This window comes from Calypte anna, chromosome Z (genome assembly GCF_003957555.1).
Source record: "Calypte anna isolate BGI_N300 chromosome Z, bCalAnn1_v1.p, whole genome shotgun sequence".
NCBI lineage: Eukaryota > Metazoa > Chordata > Aves > Apodiformes > Trochilidae > Calypte > Calypte anna.
This window is the reverse complement of record NC_044274.1, coordinates 13654856-13678463: the sequence shown is the minus strand read 5'-3', so window position 1 is coordinate 13678463 and position 23608 is coordinate 13654856. Positions and strand designations below refer to the sequence as shown.

General features: G+C 37.9%; 2 protein-coding genes across 3 annotated transcripts in view; both read left to right on the top strand.

Annotated features, from left to right (window-relative positions):
• Positions 1-2065, top strand: part of NUP155 (nucleoporin 155) — a 28282-nt gene extending 26217 nt beyond the window's left edge. For both annotated transcript variants that reach the window (XM_030467781.1, XM_030467782.1), the window contains 3 exons: positions 20-156; positions 677-777; positions 1316-2065. In XM_030467781.1, coding sequence (XP_030323641.1) covers positions 20-156; positions 677-777; positions 1316-1454 — 377 coding nt within the window. In that variant the 3' untranslated portion in view covers positions 1455-2065. The remainder of the gene's footprint in view (positions 1-19; positions 157-676; positions 778-1315) is intronic.
• Positions 2066-5676: 3611 nt separating this feature from the next.
• The window catches only part of CPLANE1 (ciliogenesis and planar polarity effector 1), a 61440-nt gene continuing 43508 nt past the window's right edge, over positions 5677-23608 (top strand). Inside the window, exons 1-17 of the mRNA XM_030468023.1 lie at positions 5677-5757; positions 6613-6748; positions 6941-7060; positions 7266-7495; positions 7823-7929; positions 8739-8895; positions 9656-9759; positions 9900-10082; positions 11512-11761; positions 12377-12529; positions 13968-14728; positions 17113-17297; positions 18824-18904; positions 19600-19767; positions 20537-20710; positions 21345-21573; positions 21764-21897. Of these exons, the coding sequence (XP_030323883.1) occupies positions 5677-5757; positions 6613-6748; positions 6941-7060; positions 7266-7495; positions 7823-7929; positions 8739-8895; positions 9656-9759; positions 9900-10082; positions 11512-11761; positions 12377-12529; positions 13968-14728; positions 17113-17297; positions 18824-18904; positions 19600-19767; positions 20537-20710; positions 21345-21573; positions 21764-21897 (3253 nt within the window). The remainder of the gene's footprint in view (positions 5758-6612; positions 6749-6940; positions 7061-7265; positions 7496-7822; positions 7930-8738; positions 8896-9655; positions 9760-9899; positions 10083-11511; positions 11762-12376; positions 12530-13967; positions 14729-17112; positions 17298-18823; positions 18905-19599; positions 19768-20536; positions 20711-21344; positions 21574-21763; positions 21898-23608) is intronic.

Genomic DNA, 23608 nt, shown 5'->3' with positions numbered 1-23608 from the left:
CATTATTTTTGTCTTCCAGATTTTTTAGTGCAGTTCCTAGAACAACAGGTCTGCGCTTTGAACTGGGATGTAAGTTTTGTTACATACACCATGCAAGAAATTGGAGTGCCATTGCCAAGTCTGCTGGAAGTATATGACCAGTTGTTTAAAGCACGGGTAAGAAAAATAGCCACAAAATACAAGTTTTGTTTTAAACTACAGGTCTGTTTTTAGTGGGAAACATACAATAATGTAAGTTGTGATACGTCAGAATACCGACTTTATCTTTTGGTCTTCACTTTTACTCAAAGGCTCACAACATGGCTTTTTTTCTCTGTGTTGATTTTATTCATGTCAATTCTAAAGCACAAGGAAACTTGTCAATCATTCTACTTCACTCACATCTGATTTAGGACTAAATAGGATTAGAATTGTTGTGTTGCAGAAGGAACAGCATATTTTGAATACGTTGATTTTATTTGTTTTCTATTAGTGATTAAAATCTGCTAATTTATAAAAATACAACTTAAATATATAGTCCTGATACAGGTGAAGATGGAATTCCCATTTCTCTTACATTTTTGCTACAATGGGTAATTGCCACAGTTGGCACTTCGTGTGTACTGACACATGCTTTTTACATTTTTTTTGTCTCCTTAATATTTGTTTCCTTAACATCATGTAATTTTTTTCCTAGGATCCATACTGGAATAGAATGAAAAAGCCTTTACACTTACTGGAGTGTATTCATGTGTTGTTATCAGGATATGTACATGATCCAGGCAGAGTACTTCCGAGGTAAGAAAGGCAATTGTAGCTGAAAAAATAGTGAAAGACATAAAATATCCTAGAGCAGTCTACTTCAGCAACCCTCCAAGCTTTTTTTCTTGTCTTTCAAGTGAATTTACTACTTCGTTCTTTGCAGTCATTACTGAGACTCTTAATTGAAAACCAGGTGATAGAAACTTGTAGCATCTTCCCTGTAAACTACTTCAATAAATATAATTTGCTCCATTTCTCTTAAGATTCATGAGGAACTGAGATTATTTTGTAAATTTTTGCAACAATTTGCAACTCCTTATAAGGAATGGAACAGCAGTGTTCTAATAGTAGATAATTAGCAAAATTCTTCTGTTTTCCCATTTTACCTCATCCACAAGCATTACATTTCAGTAATAAATTTCTTCTAAATAGTAAATACCTAGAAGTACCTGACAGATGTCTTGCTGATACGTTATTCTGCTGAAACTCAAAAAATGCTCACTTTCTGTTTCAGATTAATTATAAAATACAGAAACAAAAAGGAGTTTGTTATTATTCTGTGTTTTCTTTACAGAAGACGATTCACAAATGTTTGCTTGGATGCTGTTAGTTGTTACCTGGTTGAACTTCAGTCCATGAGGCCAACACTAACGGTGCAGACAACTATTGGCAATTTTAAATCACTACAGGCTAAATTAGAACGGGTTCACTGATTGACTCTGTAACAGTAGAATTTTTAGCTCAGATAAAATGATATCTGCACTGAATCTCTGGAAGAACAAATCCTCAGAAATTCTGGGAAAGTTGTAGCTCCTGCTGCAGTTACCAATTGCGTGGCCTGTATCCATGCTATTCTAGAGGTATCTACAAATTGAACAATGTAAATGTGACATGGGTTTTCTTTTGCTACTACTAAGTTTTTTAACAATAGAATGCTTCTTTTTGTACTGTTGAAATAAAATACATTGTGTGATCTCTCTCTTGAGGATTCTAGAATATTTGGAAATTATTTTTCTTAACATGAAGTAATGGAGAAAAGGGGGATATAAAACCTACTCGACAGCAGATTTACAAGTATCAAAACAATAAATGACAACTGCAGAGGGCAAGATGATTTTAAAAGTGCATGTAGACGAGTCAGATTGTAAATGTGGTCATACCAGGGAGCAGTGATGCATGAATTTATTGGCAGGTCTTCCAATAGCTGTGATAATTGTTATCTCAGCCTGCCTTTCGAACAAAGTTTTGGGGATGTAAGGGCTGGAACTAGTGACCTAATTTGTAATGCAAGTGAAAAACTTCATTAAAAGCTCATCAAACTATTGTTCCTGTTCTATTCATTTTAATAAATACGTTGTGTTCGTTAAAATCAAGTGAAGTCAAGAGGTAATTTCTGCTTTCATTGCATACACACAAGCACTGAATTATATATATATATATATATGTTCCTTAAAAGGGGCAAAGCCTGTGCATCATCCTGTATGCATGCTTCCTAAGATTTTAAAATCTCATCCAGGAGATTTATTTTGTCTCTGTTTACTGCGATGCATTGTGTATATATATTCAGCAACATAAACTCTACATAACATGCACAAGAAGTTACTACTTGATACTGGTCGTTAATGTTTCCCAAATAACAGTTTGGAAAGATTTTTAATGGGGGAAGGAAGCAAATATCTCAATACCCATAGGGTTGATGATGGTAGAGTTTTTCTGAGAAATGAGTACTTGACACTTAAATCACAGGTGTTAAAAGAAAAAAAGTATCAACATATTTATTTACATGCAAGTTACTTAACTGTATCCTTTACTACCAGATCTGATTATTATTATGCTAAATAAAGTTGTTTGATTCTTTTTGTAGAGTATAATTAATAAGTCATTAATTTATTTTCCCTGTCAATTGTCAGGTATATTCTGATGATTTTCAGGGAGAGAATGCAGTCAGTGAGGTAATGTGTGTATTAAAACACTACCTCTTAGATCAAAATTAAGTGGAAATCTTAATATTGGCTTTTCTGTTTTGCCAGTGTTGACGCTTCTCAGGAAAATATTGAAATAGAGGAACTGCTATATATCCTGGGAAAAAATATATTCATTTTTCTATCAAAAGTATACTATCTTTTGACCTTACAAGTTATTTTCTTCTGATCATTATGTTTCACAGCCAGAATGTCAGGTACATTTCCCCTGCTCATGTTGCACCTCTGTTAATCATGCAAGTGGTATCCCAAGTCTTGCCTGATGTATTTAACTTTTCTTTCTAAATTTTAATATTCTTATAAAAGTCTGCTGTATTGAGCCATATTTCATAATTTAGGTATGTAGACTTCTATTTTCAGATCTGGAGAAATGACAAGATTTTGAAACAGCAAACATAGTTTAATTTCAGCACTGTTTTTTTTTTCCCAGTTAACAGAATAAGTTGTGGCAATTTTGCGAGTTTTTCAAAGAGTATTTTAAAGTGTTGCACGAGTTGCTTTTTTCACTCAGATGATTACAGGTAATTTCAGTGTAGACACTGGCTTTTGTTTTCATTGTGCTTGCTCTACTTGCTGGCAGAGAAAAGGCAGGTTCTGCTTCCCAGTTTTCAGTTTGGATGTGGATGTGGAAACCTGAGGTCGGAGGAGAGGGGGGATCTGTTACTGAAAAAACTGGTGACAGTCACAGGGAAGTAACCAACATGAATGTGAACTGCTTCTCATTAACAAAATGACCAGCAAGGAGCCTGGTTTTTTCGTTGTGTTTTTGGTTTTTTGGGTAGTGGGTTTTTTTCTGTCTCAGTTACTCATTCTGAATTGAGACTGGTTACATTACATGACTGCAGAAAGGCACTTGGTCTGAAGCACTTTGAGGAACAAAAGCCAGTTTGAGGGAATAGCTGCTATAAGAGAATTAAAAGCAATCACTCCAAAGTGATGGAACCAGATGGCGGGCTGCTTAGCCTACTTGTACACTAACGAAATTTCTGTATTGGATGGGGACCTACTCTTACTCATCCCCCCACATCTGACTCCTGCCACCGATGCAGTGTGTCCCATATGGACCCTATAGGACACAGCGCCCTCTTGTCCCCGCTCTGCCGCCCTTCCCGAGGAGGGACCGGCACTCATCCCCGCTCCAATTGTCTCCAGAAGCATGAGACTCCCACCGGGCTTACCAAGCCCTGGGCAGGTTCGGAGGAGAAGCGCTAGAGGCGAAGCCAATGCCCTCAGCTGGAAGGCAGGAGGGCTCTGCAGAGGGACCTGGACAGACTGGAGAGTTGGGCTGATTCCAATGGGATGAGGTTTAACACGGCCAAGGGCCGGGTCCTGCACTTTGGCCACAACAACCCCATGCAGCACTACAGGCTGGGGACAAAGTGGCTGAGAGCAGCCAGGCAGAAAGGGACCTGGGAGTCTGGATTGGCAGTAAGCTGATCATGAGCCAGCAGTGTGCCCAGGTAGCCAAGAAGGCCAATGGCATCCTGGCCTGGATCAGGAACAGCGTCGCCAGCAGGTCCAGGGAAGTGATTCTGCCCCTGTACTCAGCCCTGGTGAGGCCACACCTCGAGTACTGTGTCCAGTTCTGAGTCCCTCAGTTTAGGAAGGAGATTGAGGTGCTGGAGCAGGTCCAAAGGAGGGCAACCAAGCTGACCCTTGAGCACAGACTCTATGAGGAGAGGCTGAGAGAGCTGGGGCTGTTCAGCCTGAAGAAGAGGAGGCTCAGGGGAGACCTCATCACTCTCTACAGCTACCTAAAAGGAGGGTGTAGCCGGGTGGGGGTTGGGCTCTTTTGCCAAACAACTTTCAACAAGACAAGAGGGCATGGTATTAAGTTGTGCCAGGGGAAGTTTAGGTTAGATATTAGAAAGAATTTCTTTACGGAGAGAGTGATCCAGCATTGGAATGGGCTGCCCAGGGAAGTAGTGGATTCTCCGTCCCTCGAGATATTTAAAAAGAGGCTGGATGTGGCACTCAGTGCCATGGTCTAGCAACCGCAACGGTGGTAAAAGGGTTGGACTCGATGATCTCTGAGGTCCCTTCCAACCCAGCCAATTCTATGATTCTAGGGACTTGTGAGGAGCCTCCCTCCCGCCAGCCAGCCGAGCGCCCATGCAGAGGCGGCTCCGCGCCTGCGCACTGTCCTGACTCGCGGCCGTTGGCGACAGCGTGTGGGGCCAGGCTGCGAGCGCGGCCTGGGGCTGCGGCCGGCGCCCGGCGGGGGCTGGTGCCGGGGCTCCGGTGCGAGGCGGCGGGCCAACAGTGCTGTGGTTCTGCTGATTGCGGTGAGCATTGATTGGGGCACGCACCCTCTCCCTTTATGCGTGTCCTGCGGGACGCAAATAGCCGGAGGGGGTGGTCTGCACCCTGACTCAGGACAAAGTGGTGGTGGTATTCTTGTGGATGGCGCTCGGCGGAGGGAGGGAGGTGAAGTCTGTCGCCTCCTTTCTCCCCGCGCAGGAGGGGAAGCGGTTTGCCCGTACTTTCCCTCTTTTTGACTGCTCTGCAGCCCCCCGAGTGACTCCTCCGAACCGCTCCTCAGCAGCCCGGCGGCTGTGACCGATGGACTGCGGGGTTCGGGGTACCGCGCTCTGCGCCCCGCGGCCTGAGGTGGCTCCCGGGCGGGACTGCCCCCTTCCTGCCCCCTTTCCGCGGGGTCTGAGGCGCAGATATTATGGATCTTATGGATATTTCAGTCTGTGAATAGCGGTAGCCGTCAGTTGTGTTTGTGTTTGTCAGGAAGCTGCTGTAGTTAAGAGTTTGTGTCTGCGTTCCCGTCTTCTACCACTCTGCAAAATCATCACAACTTCGTTTTCTCTCTCTCTCTCTCTCTCTTTTTTTTTTTTTTTTTTTTTTTTTTTTTTTTAAGTTTCTTCAAATTATTTTAAAGATAGGTGGAGAAGCCAGTAGTATTTTCTTTTCTCTATAATGGTTACGTAGGGTTTTAGTAAGAATGGAGGTTAAGCTTGATGTTCTCATCTCTACGTGTATCAAGCAAAGAAAACCGTGGCCTCGCATCTCATGGATCGGACAGGTAAGTGGAAAGAACTGTTTAAATAAAATTCTGCAAGGTTAGGTTTTTAAATTACATAAAACTTTGCTCTCTGTTTACGGAGAGTGGGGTGGGTGGATTAAAAAAAGTCTTGGGATGTGATTCGATTGTACCCTGCTTTAGCAGTTACTGAAACAAGTGGCTTGATTTTCTGTCTTACTGATTTGGGGCTGGAGATTTGAAATTCCTCAGATAAACAACGGAGAGGGTTTTGGGGGGGTTGTTTGTTTTGTTTTTTTAATCCCCAAAAGCCACCAGTCACATTTTTGAGATGTTGTTTCGATGTTTCTAGATTTTTATAACCTTTTTTTAGATTACAGTGCTGCAAAATCATGAACAAATGTTTTTCCCCATTCTATCATGCATCTGTTACAAGACATGCTTTTTTAAGCTTGTTTGATGAGACTAAATTCTTTTTTCTCCTCATACACGGCTTGGGTTTGAATAGGTAACAGTTTCTTCTTATGTTGAAACCAGTGGCAAAAATCTGACTGAAGTAAACATTACAAGATGAGATAAGCAGTGTCTGATTTGTTGTGTTATTATTTCTCAGGTTATTTCAAAGCTGAGGTGCTTTGAAAAACTTTTTAATACTGATTGTAAAGTTAGTTTGATAGGTTGGAACCAGTGAACCAAATTCATAAGCAGTATAGTCTGAGGCTAGATCTGATGTTATACTCTAAAACACACATACCAAAAAATGAAGTTAATGTAGTTACTTCAGAGGCAACATCTTTGTTATTTTTTTCCCCTAACATTTTTATCTCTGCAGTAATTTGCAGTCTTACATGGAAAATGACATTTCTAAAAATGATATGTTCTTTTTTCTTTGAACAGGAAAAGGAGGCTGTATTTCTTCTAGATGATAGACATATAAATGAAATTAACTTGGCATCAGGGAAGACAAAGAAGAAGATTCCTCGACTGCAGTCATTGTTGAAAAATGTAGTTGTTTTGACAACATCAAGAAATGGTTAAGTATACGTCTTGTGTACTACAAACTTGTTTTATTTTATTTGTAGTTTTAACAGTTTGGGAAGGCAGAATATCCAAAGGATCTGCCAGATCAATGTGAGCTTCAGAACTGTGACTAAGGTGGAATGGAAGTAATTTTAAGTACTTCACAATAATGTTCTTCAAAACATCTCTTACCTGATGAATACAGGTGCTTGGTTGGCAGGAATGCTTAAAACAGGAGAGCTGTTTCTTTGGAATAAAGATCGGGACTGCTTGAAAATTGTGCCAGCAATCGAAGAGTCTAAGAGAGTAGTTGCAGCAGCTGAAGGTGGGTTTTTTCAGTTAGTTTTTTGAAAAACAGATTAGGGTGTGAGTGGTTTTCGTTGTATGTTTTACACAAGTAAAAGCTACATTCTTCCATTGTTTTGCATTTGTATAATTTGTGTGCTAGTTAATACGTGACAAATGTCCTTATTGTCCTTAAGTCTAATGTCTGTATTGTGTTTGTTGTGTGTTTTATTTTCTTTTCCCAGAGTGTTTAATGAGATTGTACTTGTATGTATCTGGAGATGGCAGAAAGGCACTATTAACTACTCCTACAGCATGTGTCTTTTTGTGGGAGAGCACAGACCGTGAAAACACATCCTCTTGCAAAAATTCTTCTTCTGGGCGTTGGACACGAATTCTGTCTCATGAATCGGTCATGTTGCCTTCTACTGAAGAGAAGGAAATTGGAGTGCATGCTGCTTTTATACAAAACGAGGTAAAAACTAATCCCTAAAGTCATTTACTCTCTTAAGTAAATGAGAGCCACAGAAGCTACAGTAAATTTTGAGAGTAACTGTTGGCCTCTTTAGTTGTTCAGTTTGAAAGGTTAAATGACAATGTATCTTTGATCAGATACAAAGTTTACCTAGCCCCCTATTCTTCCTACCAGCTCATATATATATGGGAATGAACACGTGATGTTATTTAATCTAAATTGTATTAGCGATTTATCTAAATGTATAAATAATTAAGGAGAAAATTGTGCCTGCCCAGGTTTTTGAGTTCATTCTGGTTTTGATTGTGAGTTGCTTTTTTTCTCCAGATACTTGGTGATCGCTGTTTATGTTCCTTTGTGTTTTACTCTGGAGAATGTTTGGTGCTCACATTTTTGTCTCTACAGTGGCCTGAAAATAGCTTTAAATATGTTAGGTAAGTTCAAGGATATTTGAAGTTACATTAGTTTAGGAGAAAGTTTTTTATTATGAAATGCTTTGGAGCTAGGATTCAGAGCTGTGCTTGACCATGTTTACATTGGTGTCCAGTTAAACTATGTTTACAAGAATCTGCTTCTGTTTGCATGGTCTGTTTCTTTTCCGAACCCCCTGCACAGACAGGGACACCTTCCACTGGGCCAGCTTGCACAAGGCTTCATCCATCCTGGCCTTAAACTTCTCTGGGGAGGAGGGCATCAAAAACTTCCCTAGACAACCTATTCCAGTATCTTACTGCCCTCATGGCTGAAGAATTTCTTCCAAATATTTAGCCTAAATCTATGCTTTTTCAGTTTAAAAGCATTTCCCCTTGTCCTATCACAACCCTCTCTGGTGATGTCCTGTAGGCCTCTTTCATGTGCTAGAAGGCAACTTTAAGGTCTCCCTGGAGCCTTCTCTTCTCAAGGCTGAATTGTCCCAACTCTCTCAGCATACAACAGGCATCTATATTTATTTGCATGTTCTATGTGTATAGCCCATATCCCTGTCCCATGTAAAATAAATACATGTAAATAAATACATGTAAAAAAATAAAAAATAAATACATGTAAAATAAATACATGTAAATACATAAAAAAATAAATACATGTAAAAAACACACGTGTAAATAAATACACAATACTTTTAATTTGTCCAGTTTTTGAAGGAAAATAGGTGGATTTTTTTTATGTGTAATCTTTCCTTTGTTTTTTTACTGTATATTAATCTTTCAGCACAACTGAATATTGTCTTTCTTTTGGTATTCAGTTCTTTTCCATACCAGATCCACTGGGTACAGCAGACTTGTTCTCTTGTTGATTTGGTTCCTCGATGTGTGTCTGTGAAGTCAAGAGGAGCTTTGCTGTGTGCATTTGCAAGAGATGGATTTCTCCTTGCAGTGGCTGTTAATCAAATTGATCCAAAGGTATGAATGATAGATAGCTCTTATTTAAGCTAGTAGTTCAGTGTGAAAGGGGTGGTTAACAATTTAATAACACATTTTTCAGACTGATTTTTCAGCATTGATGTCTGTAATTATTTTCACACTGATATACATTGCTAAAAAATTCTTGTACAACCTGTACATTTTTAATGGTATTGTTAAGAAATCCATGTAAGCTTTGCTGCAATTTCTATTTAGATACAATTGTAAAGACATTAATTTCAGTTACTGCATTGTAGCTTGAAAGGTTCTGAATGACTCTCAGTCAGACCTCAGGCTATCAGCTATTAGAGGTTGTAGTCCCACTTCATAACATTATTCCCTCTCATGACTCAGAGGACAAATTCTAATGTACTTTTTAGTTACAATGATGACAGGGAATATGGACCAACTAATTTAGTGTACAAGGATGAGATGGTGCAGTCCTTCAAAGCTCCAGTTGCTATTCACTAACAAGGCAACAGAAGGGTGATCTTGAATTATTTTGAAGATTTTAGAAAAAGTTATATTAAAATATTGACTACATAGTAATCTTTGTTTTTCAGATGTAGAAATAGGTATAGACATTATATACTCTATAAAGAAATAAGTATTCAAGTGCAATGTCACTTTTATCTCTAGAAATGTTTTCAATACACAAAATATAATGCATAACATGCTAATAGAAATTATTTAATTATTTTTATAGTAATAATATTTTGATGCAAACATATATGATTTCTTTACATTTTTTTTTTCCTAGGCAACTCAGATTTTGTTTTTAAATACATTGAATTGTGTAACTGTTTCGGGTAGCCTTAAAGGCTGTAGTAGCAGGAATAGCAAGGTGCCATCCAAGTTTATCAGGTCAGTAATTGCTGTTAATTCTGCTGGTATTGTGGGTTTTTTGGTTTTATGCTATAGGGGCTTTCTGTTGTTTTTGTTTCTTTTTAACTTTTGATACAGAAATGTGACAGTAAAAAAATACTCTTTCTTCTCCAATTTAGATCTTACTGGGTTGTTGATATGAGCTGGACTCCTGATAGCCTTTTCTTGGCTTGTATGTTAAAACGTGGATCTTTGATTTTATTGACATGTATGGGTGAAATGCTGACTCTGATTACTTCTGGCTGCTCTGTGGAATTTGGACCAGCAGAGTTTATTCCACTTCATCCACTAATAACATACAGGTAAAGGGTTTGAAAATGTCTTATACATTTTTATCATATGATGATGTTTTGCTTTATAGCATTTTTTACAATTTTACATATTTTTCATCTTTAAAACTCTTTCTTTTCACGTCTTCTCACTATCTGTTTCTCATTCTTAGCTGTCTTCTTTTTCTTTTAATGGGTGTATCGTAATGAAAATTGGCATTGGGGCAATGTAAGTATATATTGAGTTTGTTTTTTAGAAGTGTCTTAATTTAGTAATTAAAATAGTATGATTTATGATGTGATAAGAAGTTAGAAAAGAATTTAGAGAAGTTCTAAAAGTTCATATTTATTTTAATCCAGTGGTATTTCACAACTCACTATCCAATTTTACCTGTAGACCTTCATATCACATTTCTGTTTCATGCCTTGTAAGTTTGCATGGACAAAATCAGTTAGCCTTTTAAATTATTTTTTTAGGGTACTCCAGAGCTTAATTTTGAAATTATGCCCTGTGTTCATGGGGGAATAGAGGGATCCCTGATAACACTTTTTAGCATACATTGGAAGTTAGGAAGAGTAACACAGTCTGAATAACTAGAGAAAACAAAATAGATTCTGAATTTTGTTTTTTAAAAAAATTATGTTAATTCTGAATAACTAAAGCCAGAGAGTGTTTAAGAATAGCATCTTGTGGAAATATGTGAGGCATTGTAACCGTTTCTTAAAATGTGTGGATGGTAAGTCAGATAGTAAAATCTATTAAAGTACCTTAGTTACAGTTATTTACTGGCTCTATGCAGCTGCTCTGATTTCAAATAATTCCTTTTGGACTATTGAGAAATTTTAAAATCTTGTAATTTTAAACATAATTTCAAACTATGCAGTTAATGCTAGAGCACATACACAGTGCAGCTTTCTAGAACTCCATTAGGAGTGATTTCTTCATAAGAAAGTATTTCAAAAAACCTCTTTTCTAATACCTGTGTTTTGATCCTAAATATTTCTGTTCAATGTCTAAAGTGATTCTGAAATACTAGGATTCATATCTTGAAGGTTTGTTTTTCACACATTACTTTATTAGAAGCTACTTAGAGCTAGGTCTTCCAGCACTTGCCCTGTACAACAGGAGCTAGATTAGGAAACATGATACGAATTTAAAGTGAAATTGTAAAAAAAAAAAAAAATATATATATATTTTAGCAAAATAAGATAATACTGGAAACTGTTTTTATATTAGTTTTTAAAAGCTGCAACTGAAGTAAAATGCTTACACCTTGCAGGTGTTAATAGTGTTATTGATAGTATCAATATCTTTCAGAAAGGTACTTCCTTAGAATACTTAACAGTTCACAGTTAACAGAAGTGTTAGTATTAAATGTTTGTAAGTTATTGATTCTGTATGCTGTTCTTGAGTATTACATATGATAGTTGCTTCTTACTTTTTGATGTGTCTTTATTTCAGACAGCAGCACTCTTTTTTTCAAGACTCCAGTCAGTCTCTTGGTTCTTCAGCTTCTGAAAGTGACCTTATGAGGCAAAGGTTCTCTGTTGCTTCCCATTCAAGACTACCCTACCTCATTGTCTCTGATGGGTACATGATAACATTGCTTAGGTTTCCTAACAGCCTTTTACCATCAGAATTTGTAAGATCCCTTTTGCTTGATTCAACCCAACGACTCGAAAATGTCCGTCGGAATTTGCTGAACTCTAAGGTAGGGTTATGAATTATTTTGTATGCTTTAAGTTTATATAAAAGATGCATATTCTTTAAACTGAGTGTGTTGGTGTAGTTTACTGTGATGTTTGTATAAATCCCTTTGAATTATAAGTGAATACACAGTTCTCTCTGAAATTTTATTCCATTGTCTGGGTGACATTTCAGTCAAATATAATGACACTTTTAACTCTCACTGTGTATTCTTTCTCGAACTGTAAAAGAAATTGGTACTTCTGTATCCAGAGAGCTGGTTCAGAGTATTAGCAGGCATTATTCAATATATGTATGTTGATATATATGAGATACTTGACTAGTAAGAATACAAGAAAGCACATTATATGGACAGAGTTTCCTAAAGCAGGTTCCTTCAGTGTGAAGCAAAGTAAAGTGGTCTGATGCTGAGAAAATGTTGGATTCCTGAGGCATGGTCAAATGATGTTTTTCTCTGCTACAATCATATGCCTGCTTGCCTGTACTCCCTTTTTGTCTGGGACTTCTAAACTGAATCTTTTGACTGAGGAGACCAGTTTCCTTCTTTTGTTTCGAAAGTCTCTGGTTTGAGCTTAATAAAAAGAGTTAACACATTTTGCCTTATTCTTATTTCTTTCAGTCTAAAAGGAGATCTCTGTGTTCACGGTCACTGTTGTCTTTAAAAGCAAGTCTTTTAAAACACACTCAAAACCAAAGTTCTATCTTTTCCACCATTCCAAAATTCCTGGAAGGGGACACAACGGAAGTGATGGAGAAAACCATGGATTTGCTGGTACTTAATAACATTTTTCCACCTATAATTATGCAAATAATTTAATTTTAAGGTATTCTAAATCTCAAGAATTTTCTTTCTCACATAATATGGCCATGTTTGCTCTGACTAGATATATTTAGAGAAATTTAATACTGGTTAAATTCTCATTTTCTTTATAAATATGAGAAATGTGGTCATTTTTCTGAACTGATATTATGTTTTCAAGAATATTGTTTCTTTAAGCAGTGCATTGAGTTTTTGAAAAATAAGCACTATTCTACATATACTTCCATTTACTGTAATTTAATAGCTTCACTTTTAAAATGATATGTAGCATTCCAGTACTAAATATACCGGGACTGTAAAGTCTATTAATAAGAAGTCCAGGATTATCATCCTTAATAAAGGATAAATAAAGGACATTTATCCTCCATTTCAGAGTATTATTCCATCGATTCCAAAAGTTGTACATGACTTTTAGAAGAATGACTTCTTGATCAAAGTTACTGTGCAGCCTTTTGCAGCTGTGCAGGTAACTTTGTTACCCGTGTACTCAGCCTTGGTGAGGCCACACCTCGCATACTGTGTGCAGTTTTTGGGCACTGCAGTATCAGGAGGACATCAAGGTGCTGGAGAGGGTACAGAGAAGAGCAGCCAGGGTGATCAGGGATCTGGAGAACAGGTCCTGTGAGGATAGGCTGGACAAGCTAGGGGCTGTTCAGCCTGGAGAAGAGGAGGTTGAGGGGGGACCTTATTGTTCTCTAGAGCTGCCTGAAAGGGAGGCTGGAGTGAGGTGGGTGTTGGCCTCTTCTCCCCAGGACAAGAGGTAATGGGTTCAAGTTGCTTCAGGGGAGGTTCAGACTGGGTATTAGGAAAAATTTATTAATGGAAAGAGGGTGAAGCATTGGAAGAGGTTGTCCAGAGACATGGTGGAGTCCTTAGAGACTATTAAAAGAATGGGTAGACATGGTGCTGCAGGAGATGATTTAATGGTCAAGTTGGTGTAGGACTGACAGCTGGACACAGTCTTGAAGGTCCTTTCCAACCATGATGGTTCAATGATTCTATGATGGGAAGCTTTTGATCTTATGTCAAATGGCTTTTAAATCTTACAGGTATTGGGCAAAAACCCTTCCTCATACTCTGGACTTAATAAAGGACAGAGTTTTTTTTTCTGGTATAATAACTACTCCTGTGCTTACAGTGCAATTCTTTTGTTTCTGTTAGGTAATTTAGTTTCTGTCTGCACAAGTGTGCTGCAAGTGTGCTGAATAGCCACATTTATTTTGATATATAGATGAAACAGCTGTGAATTAAAATTATTACCAATAAAGAAATTTATCAAGCATGAAGATTTCACTTATGAGACTGGTGATTCTTTACGGACTATGCTCTTTCTCAATAGGCTTGAATTAAATGGTTGATTTATTTTGTCTTTTTTTTTTGTTTGATTTAGGACTATGAAGAAGAATCAGATGATGAAAAGCAGTTTTGCAATAGCTCTTCCAGCTTCTCTAGCCAAAGGATCCAGTCATTTGTTGGTAAAGCTGATCAAGGCCACTTGGAATTTGCATCAATGTTTGATACTATCCATGCAAAAGACAATAATGAAGGGAAAGATAAGTTATCAGTTGAACTCTGTTCCATTCAGAAAAACCTCCTTGCTGCATGGCAGATAGGAATTTCAAAAAATGTAGAGGAGAAAGATTTGTTGCTGAATTACACAGTGAATTGCATTATCCATTTTTTCAACATCCTTCGGTTTGTGAAATGCTCATTCTTAAACCAGGATGCATCTTTAAACAAGTCTATGAAGAATACTCACTGGATGCATTGTGTCCTAAAATATTTTCAGCATTGTTTGACTGTCTTGTACTGGCATTCAAGAGCTTGTGTAACTGAACACATAGCAAAGCTGACATTACAAACTTTAAAACTGATGTTTGTACAACATGAAGACCAGTTGTTCTCAAAAAACCTTTTGGCGTGCTTCTGTCTTTTGAAAATGGTTTCTTACACTCTGAGTAGTGTGGGTGTACCACAGTATGAGAATTTTTTTGCTTCTCCTTGTGGTAATAGTCTTGTGGAACTCGACTCCCTCACTGTGCCTATTTTTCAAGTTCTGGATGAGAATACTACTGAGCAACTCAGCTCACTGAAATCTCTACTTAGGGAGCCTCCTCAAGCAGTAAACCCTGATGCAAAACCAGAAAAAAGGTATGAATGATCTTAGCATGGCAAAAAAAACCAACCCAACACAGCACTACCAGATATTTGAAGCTAGTCAGGACTTGTTTGACTAACCTGATCTCCTTCTATAACAAAGTGACCTGCTTAGTGGATGAGGGAAAGCTTGTGAATGTTGTCTGCAGTCTACCTAGACTTTAGTGAAGGCTTTGACACCATTTCCCACAACAGTTTCCTGGAAAAACTGTCTGCTCCTGCCTTGGACAGGCATATGCTTTGCTGGGTGAAAAAGTGGCTGAATGATTGCAACCTCAACGTGTTGCAGTGGGCGTAGTTAAATCTAGCTGGGAGATGGTCACAAGAGGTGTTCTCCAGGGCTCAGTGTTTGGGCCAGTTCCTTTTAATATCTTTATCAGTGATCTGGGGGAGTGTGTCGAGTGCACCTGCAGTCAGGTTTGTATGTGACACCAAGTGGAGTGGGAGTGTGTATCTGCTTAAGGGTAGGAAGATTCTATGGAGAGATCTGGACAGGCTGGGTGAATGGACTTAGGCCAATTGTATATATGTCAGCAAGGTCAACTGTTGGATTCTTCACTTAGATCACAGGAACCCTATGCCACACTACAGGCTTGAGGAAGAGTAACTCATTTTGAGCCAGCAGTGTGCCCAGGTAGCCAAGAAGGCCAACAGAAACCTGTATCAGAAACAGTGTGGCCAGCAGGCCTAGGGAAGTGACTGTCCCTCTGTACTTAAAGGCACTCGTGAGGCCACATCCCAAATATTGTGTTCAGCTCTGGCCACTTCACAACAAGAAGGATGCTGAGGTGCTGGAGCATGTCCAAAGAAGGCCACGAAAGTGATGGAGGCTCTGGAGCACAAGTCTTAAAAGGAGTGCCTGAGGAAATTGGGATTGTTCAGCCTGGAGAAAAGGAGATTGAGGGGAAACCTTGTTGCTCTCTACAGTTGCCTGAAAGGATGTTGTAAGGGTGGTGCTGGTATCTTCTCCCAAGTAACAGAACAAGAGTGGATGGGCTCAAGTTGTGCCAGGGGAGGTTTAGAATGGATATTGGTAAAAAATTCTGCACTGAAAGGATTGTCAGGCACTGGAAGAGGCTGCCTAGGGAAGTGGTGGAGTTATCATCTATGCAAGTATTTCAGAGATGTGTAGATGTGTGTAGGGACATCATTTAGCAGTAGACTTGACAGTGTGCTGGGTTAACAGCTGGACTTGATGGTCTCAAAGATCCTATCCAACCTATATGATTCTATGGTTCTGCATATTGAAACAACAATTTTATTTTTCGCTTATACTGTAATGACATAGTTTTGTCTTAGTAAACCAGCCAAATCATGCTGGTTGCCCATCCCACTCCTCCTCATGCAGAATTTCCAACAGAGCCAAGAATTTCTGTGGAACAAAGAGTCTCCTCATATGCTATGTATCTACAGTGTTGATTTAGTCAGTAAAGTTTGCACTTGATGATGGGTATTGTGTCCAAGAGCAATAAGAAAAAACTCAATGTGTTGAAACTTACTAAATGATCAGAGCTGTTTCTTCTTTGAAGATATACACATACACTTGAAAGAAGTGTGCTGTCCAGCTATTAGAAGTATACTGTTACCACTGGAGCATTTCTCTACTGCAAAACTTGAATCCTTTTCTGAGACTGAGAACCTAAGAAGTAATAAAATGGACAAATTTGTTGTAATATAGTAAAATCTACTTATTTGACAAGCTTAAGATATAATGTGCTCATTACAAATTTGATAGGCAAATTTCTGTTGTCTCTGAGAAGATAATCAGCTTTTTTAGTTAACATTGCTTCAGGTTCTGAGCGTTATGCCTGTGACTGACTGTATCTATTAATAATGGAAACAGCAGGGTTAGAGATGAAGGTGCTGATGTGCTGCAGTGATGTGCAACCTTTTTCAAGTCCGTAACAATCTGTATTTGCATGTGTTGGTGAGCTTATTATGTATCTGAAATGGTACATCTAATAGTACTGTGCTGGGCAGCAGGGACTTGGGAGCCCTAAAAACATGCTATGTGTTATACTTTCATTTTATATTTAATCAGTCTTGTTTATTAAGACTCTGATATCTACTTTGAAGTTTATCTAGCTTATCTCCCATTGTGAAAATAGCATGGAATTCTTTTTGGGTGCCTTTGGGTACTTGAAATATGTTGCTGCATTTATGCAGTTGTATAAGAAACAATGCCTGTTTGTAAAAATAAAACAAAAAAACAAAGCAACTAAGGCAAAAAATGTTTCATTTTATTTGCCTCACTGAAGTCAAGAATGTAGTTGTTAACATGCAATTTAATATTCAGATACTAATGCAAAACACATAAGGAAATTTTAAAATCAATGTAAGTAACTTTGATGTTTTTCATAATACTTCCTGAACTGCAGGTTGACTGTTCTGTGGCGATTATTGTATAAGAAAGTGGTTTTGTATCAGATGCAGCTGAATAGAAAAGTGAATAAGCATGTAGAAGAAGAGTCGGTTGTCTCATTGCTTTTAAGTCACATACAAGCGACCCTCCAGTCTTCAGGAGTGACTTCAGAACAACATTTGAAGATAAATTCTGTTTCTGGTTAGTACTGCAAATGTTAGGTAGTTGTGTGGTTAACAGTATACTAGGAAAACTGTATATGAATACCTCACCATTAGATTTTTTAAAAAGTTAATAATGGCACTTTTCTTAAAATTCTAATCAGAATTTTTTCCTAAGTACTTCCTGCCCCAGTATACAGTATAGATTATATTATAATTTTTAGAGCTCATTGAGCTAAATTAGAAGATTATCTTGACTTCACTTTGCTCTGAATCATGTGGTATATAATCTGAACACAAAATCTGCATTCTGATCTTATTTCTACTGAATTATTTCTTCTGAATATGGGCATCCCTAGGTGTCTCTTGCTGAATTTCTATGTAGAAATTCTGTTCACTTCATGTGATCACTGTGGTCATGAGTGTATTGTGTATATGAATGAAATCAGCCTCAAGTAGGCATCCAATATAGTGTATTAATATATAATAGACTTATTTTATTATATCTATTTTGCATACAGTATGATTGCAGCCTAATTTCCTGCACAGTACTTCCTGCACTTGCTCTTCCTTCAGCCTTCCACACTAATAAGTCCAGCTTGTCATTTATGTCTCCCACCACAGTTGTTTCCCCTCCATATTCTTGATCGCTCTCTCTTAAGTGATCCTTCTAGCTTCTCTTCCTACATCACTCCATACAATACATTAGCTCCTTCATGGTTCTTTCAGTCATCCTGACAATGCATGCAGCTTCCCACCCATTCTTTATGTTCTAATGTTTGGTTTGTCAAAAGAATATGGCACAATTAGATGAGCTAGAGTAACATGTATGTTGATGGACCAGGTGATACCTGAACTGGCTAGCTGCAGGATAGAGTGGCAGATTCATCCTAGTCTTCCTATATGTGGTAGCACTATTTTTTTTCTTCTGCTTTGCCCAGGAGCTCTGCTCTTTAACTCATCCCTTTCTGACAAACAAAGGAACTGACAAATTAAAATTTGAAATTGGAGTAGAGGTGGAGAGGTGACATCTAAAGGGTTGAAACCTGTAACAGTCGATAGATCTGTTGTTTGAAAGGGCTTCTAAGCTGAAAAAGAGTAGGTGTGTTCAACTTGCTAACTAATTTTAGTACTTTTTACGGTGAAAGAACATCTTCCATGTAGCTGGGAATATGAACACAAATAACAGAAAATGGTTTTCCCTGTTAATAAGTGTTGTGTGTTTTGAATACTCTAAGTTTCTAACTATTAACCTATTAACCTTGCACAATGTAAAAAAAATAACCTAATTACTGAAAACCTTGTAGGATATGTTCTAAATGAAATTGCTTTCTTTATTTAACAGTGATACAGCAATTAAAAAAAACAATGGGCAAGGGTATGCAAAGTCATCTTCTCTCAGATTCTGAAAACTTAATTTTAGCTCTGCAAATAGAAATTCGTAGGAAAATCACATTTTCTACTCTGCTTTTCATAAACTTATAGTAACGAAGTAAGTGTGTGTGTGTTTGCACATGTAAAACTTTGTGTGGAGCTTTTAATTTGTTTTACGTATGCCTTTTGTAGGTGAGGAGAAGTTTCTCTTAGGCTCATACAGAGAATCTGTGGACATTTGGAAAAGATCTCTTTGTGAAGTCAAGGCAAAAGGTAAGACAGAAAATCTTTCTCAAGGATGGAGAGAGTAAGTTGTCATTTTTTGTGGTTGCAACTCTATTTGCCGTTCATAAAAAGGGCTCAAGACCTGTTTCTGAGCAAGAAAGGCACAATGAGAAACAAATTAACAAAAACCAGTTCCTTTAGTAACTGTAAAATCAAATGACATAGCATTTGGGAGTAAGAAAACAAAGTATTTTGTGTCAGGAGTTTATTTAGGAGTTGTTTTGGAACAGATATTTTGTCTGTCTCTTTACAGCTGTCATGAGAAAATTGTTTTGATGCTTATTTTGATTAGGAATGCCTCCTGCATAAAGAATTGAGGATATTGGAAGCATGATGAGTGCCTAAGCTAATTTCGGTGTTGTTTAGGCATCCTTTAAAAGCCAGGCTCCCTTGAGCAATCCTGTCTTTCTCTATGTCTTAACAATTATATACTGCATTATTCTGAAAACCCCCAGATCTCTATGAGTAAAACTTGTGGATGAGCATGAATTCACTCATAACTTAGAGGCTGTAGGAGGGTCACATCTCCTAAAATAGCTGCACCCAAGGTTTTCTCCTCAAAGTGTATGTTGACATAGATTCATTTCTAGAGAAGATGGAACTAGGGCTACCAGACCTGCTGTGTTTGTGTTTAATGTTTCTTTTCTAACACTGCTTGCACACTTTTATCTCTTTCAATGCAGGAGGAAAAAGAGCATGTTTTCTTCAGAGTAGATATTATCTTGCCATATTGTTTTGCCACCTTTATCAATATAATTTGTGTGAGGCTCAGGGGCTCTGTGATCATCTGGTAAGAGAGATTCTAAGGCGATCACAGCTCTCAGCTGTGAGTCACATGGAAAAATTTTCAGGTATGTTTATTTTGAATAAAAATGGTAAGATATGTTGATACTATTCAAATAACCTAATATCTAAATTCTGTGACGTCATACACACACTTGACAGAATGCTTTTCTTTTTTGCACTACTAGACTGAAGTATGTTTTCAGCGACTTTAAAGATATTTCCCTGATCCTCAGATGTTTTTTTTTTCAGCTGCATTGGTTGGAGTAAGGCTTTAGATAACTTTCATTGTATAATTAATAGAGAAGCTTGGACTGGTAAATGTTCTTATATTCAAATCCACTGAAGCAAAATAAGGTGGAAATTCCATTATTTCATTTTATATTTTTTAATAACTTTTAATATTTAACTTAAATTAACTTTTTTTTTTTTTAAATATGACACGACACAACAAAATAGTGGATTTTAGATTGCTCACCAGTTCCTAAATAGACAGTGAGGATTTTTTGCAGATTCTTACAACTTTTTTCTATCAAGTTAGAGTTTGAAATCTAATTTCCAGATTTTAACATTTTTTTTGACTCAGTGTTGGTGTAAATTTAGATACTAGAGGTTTATTTTTAGCCATTAAAAGTCAGGTATAGAAGTCTTTTAATATTAATATAACGTGTAACTAGTGTAAAAGTTTAAGCTCTGTAAGTACTGGAAGCTTTGTAAAGGAATTAATACTATAGTCTGTTTTAAACCCATGTTTTGCAAACTGTGATTAAACACTTTTGGCATTCAAATCTATAATTATTTTCTTCATACTATTTTAATTTTATATCTGTTTTTAAGATATGGAGTATTTTCAGCATGAACTGTGGATGGTAACAGATGTTCCTACAGAAACAGCTATGGCTGTGATTCGATGCATGGCAAGATTCATGGCTGCTTATTTCACAAATCATCTGCTCTATATCTTTCCACCCCACAGTGTTGACATCCTGCATCCCCTTCACATCAAACAAGGTATTTTCAATAAAAGTACTTTAAATATTGTTAATATTTCCTTAAATAATGTAGTTGCCTCAGCAGTAAACAGAAACTGCAAGAAGAGCGGTAACACCATAGAGTTAATGTTGGTCACCATCTCTCCTAGAAGACCAGGAAGTAAAGCCATAGTAGACAAATCTAAACCTCAAGAAACAACGAAATACTAAATGTTCATACACTTTTAAAATAATGCATTGTAAGTTGCTGTCATCTGCAGTAAGCAGCACAGTGAGTGTCAACAACATAGGTACACTAGGAAAACTCAGAATTTCCATTTTACTGAGGTGCATCATCTGGAAAACCTAAGTATGTGTAGCATACTTTCAAATATTCCATCAGTGTGATATAATAATGCACAAGCTTTGCACATGCTTACATATCCCACATTATTATGCAGAAAAATAGCCTACTCTGACCTCAGAGTTGTACCACAGCATGAGCTGCTTCTGCCTGCTGCAGGTAAGCTCCATAGTATGTGTGTAATAAAGTAAAATGCAATTGTAAGCTCAAATGAATCTAAAAGCATTATGAACATACAAATTCTAGATTATTCATATTAGATAGCATGCAGATTTATTTAAACTTTAAAATTTGTTCTTTTGTATCACAGACCTATCTCCTCGTGTTATTCCACTGCAACACTGTTTGGTTAGCAGAGCTGTCAGGGAGCAAAACCTTTCATCTGTGTGGACAGCTGAATATGCTCTTGATTTGTTCTTTGTTGGTGGCCTCATTCCAGAGGCTGTGTGGTTAACAAACACACTTGGGGACTGGAAACTGTCTGTTTCACTTGGTGTGGCCTACAAACTGTATTGTCAGAAGTCTGAGGACTTCTCAAGGTAAATTTCGAAGTTTCGAATTTGTATATTATATTTTTAATATAATGGTATTTGCATGAAGCTTATTGTAACAAGTCATAACCTTTGCATCAAAACTTAGTATTCTCAGACTCCCAGTAGATGTAGAGCTTCATGAAATTATCTGTGTTTTACTTTGTTCTTAATGAACTGTTTAATGTTATACTTTCAGACTGAAAACCAAAGAATGTCACCTGCCTTTAAGTTTATCACCAGTGCAGACTTTTCAGGAAAAGCTACGATTTTTGTTAGGACAGCCGGTTACTTCTGAAACATCAGGATGTATTAAATACAAGCAGTTCACAGGTATGTAAAGTTTTAAAGAACAGTGTTTATTTTTCATGTTATTTCACTGCATATTCTGTCATACACTGTTAAAATATATTCAAATACTTTAAATTTATTGGGATTTGGGTTTTAACTTTGATCATGCTAAAAATGGACCATGTAATCCATCTTGTCTTCTTCCTGCATATCAGCCAAAACCTTATTTAAGTATAAATGATATGAACATCAGTTTGGAATAGACTGAAGCCTACTTGAAACAAAATAAAACAAACCAGAAAGATCTGTGGCAAATGGAAATGTATTAACAGTTTCGAAAATCATCATAACTTAAAATTTGTTACAGGATGCTGTTTAATTTTTGCCTTTGCTTTCTGTTAAAAGGGGGTGGGGCAGTATATAGTAGAATGTTTGCTTTGTAGAAGAAAAGGCTGAGAGAAGACCTTATTGCTCACTACAGGTGCCTAAAAGGGGGTTGTAGAGGACTGGGGGCTTTGCTTCTTCTCTCAAGTAAATAATAATAGGACCAGAGGAAATGGCCTGAAGTTGCACCAGGGGAGGTTTACACTGGATCTGAGGAAGAATTTCTGAGAGCAGTTAGGTGTTGGAACAGACTGCCCAGGAAGGCAGTGGAATTACCCTCCCTGGAGTATTTTAAAACCATGCAGGTGAGGCATTTTAGGACTTGCTCTAGTGGGCATGGGGATACAGGTATTGATAAATATATTTGTCACAGTTTAACACTGGGCTGGCAATTAATCAAATGACAGACACTCTCTGTTAATCCCCCTCTGCTTAGAAGAGTCTTAGCTGAAATCAGAATTACAAGACAGAAAATCCACTCTATTCTGGCTCAAATTAGGACAGTATTTTATTTCTTTCTAGGGTGGGGATGTTGAAGATTAGATGTAGTGATCTTAGAGGTTTTTTCCAACCATGACGATTCTGTGATCTCGTAGCCTGACAGCCCCCAGGTCCAAGAGCTAACAAGGCTGAGAATGCATTTCCAGTAGGCACATATACAGACACACATATACAGCTGGCAGCACAGGTCAACAACTACAGACATGCTCAACACCCTCACAAACAGCACCAACTATCCTATCCCTCTCCTGCTGGTCAGGGTGAAGGTCTGCATATTACATACCCATATTTTACAGTGTGGATCCCTCCACTAACTGGATTTAAATCCAGTAGCCGGGTCTCCCAGCTTGCTGGCACCTACTTATGTGGGTAACCAAAGCCCTAGCCCCACTCATGTTCTGGTACAGACCCAATCACAGGTAACTTTCCTCACCTCATGCACACACTGTCTGTGCACCCCTTACAGTAGCTGGCCTTGCATGCACAGTACATCCAGCAGCCAGCTGATTTGGTGTCCTCCATCTTTTCAGGTGCCTCACCCTTAGAGACATGCACACCTGTGTGCACCCTGTCTTTTTACTGTTAGTCATGGCTCCCTCCATCCCTCCAATATCCAGATCCACTTGTCTTGCCCTCAGGGACATGAAGACACACAAGCAGTTCTCTGGGTCGTCTCTGGCAGTAAGGCAGGCCTTCACCAGTATCTCAAGTCACTGCCATCTCCTGTAGTCTCACTCTTATGAGAACACGGGAGCACTCTTGTGAGAGTGAGATGCACAAACTTACAGCTCCTGGATTGCTTTATTAGCTCATCAGTTTGGCTTAATACTTTATAGCCTGTACACATCCATTTACATAGCCTCACTTG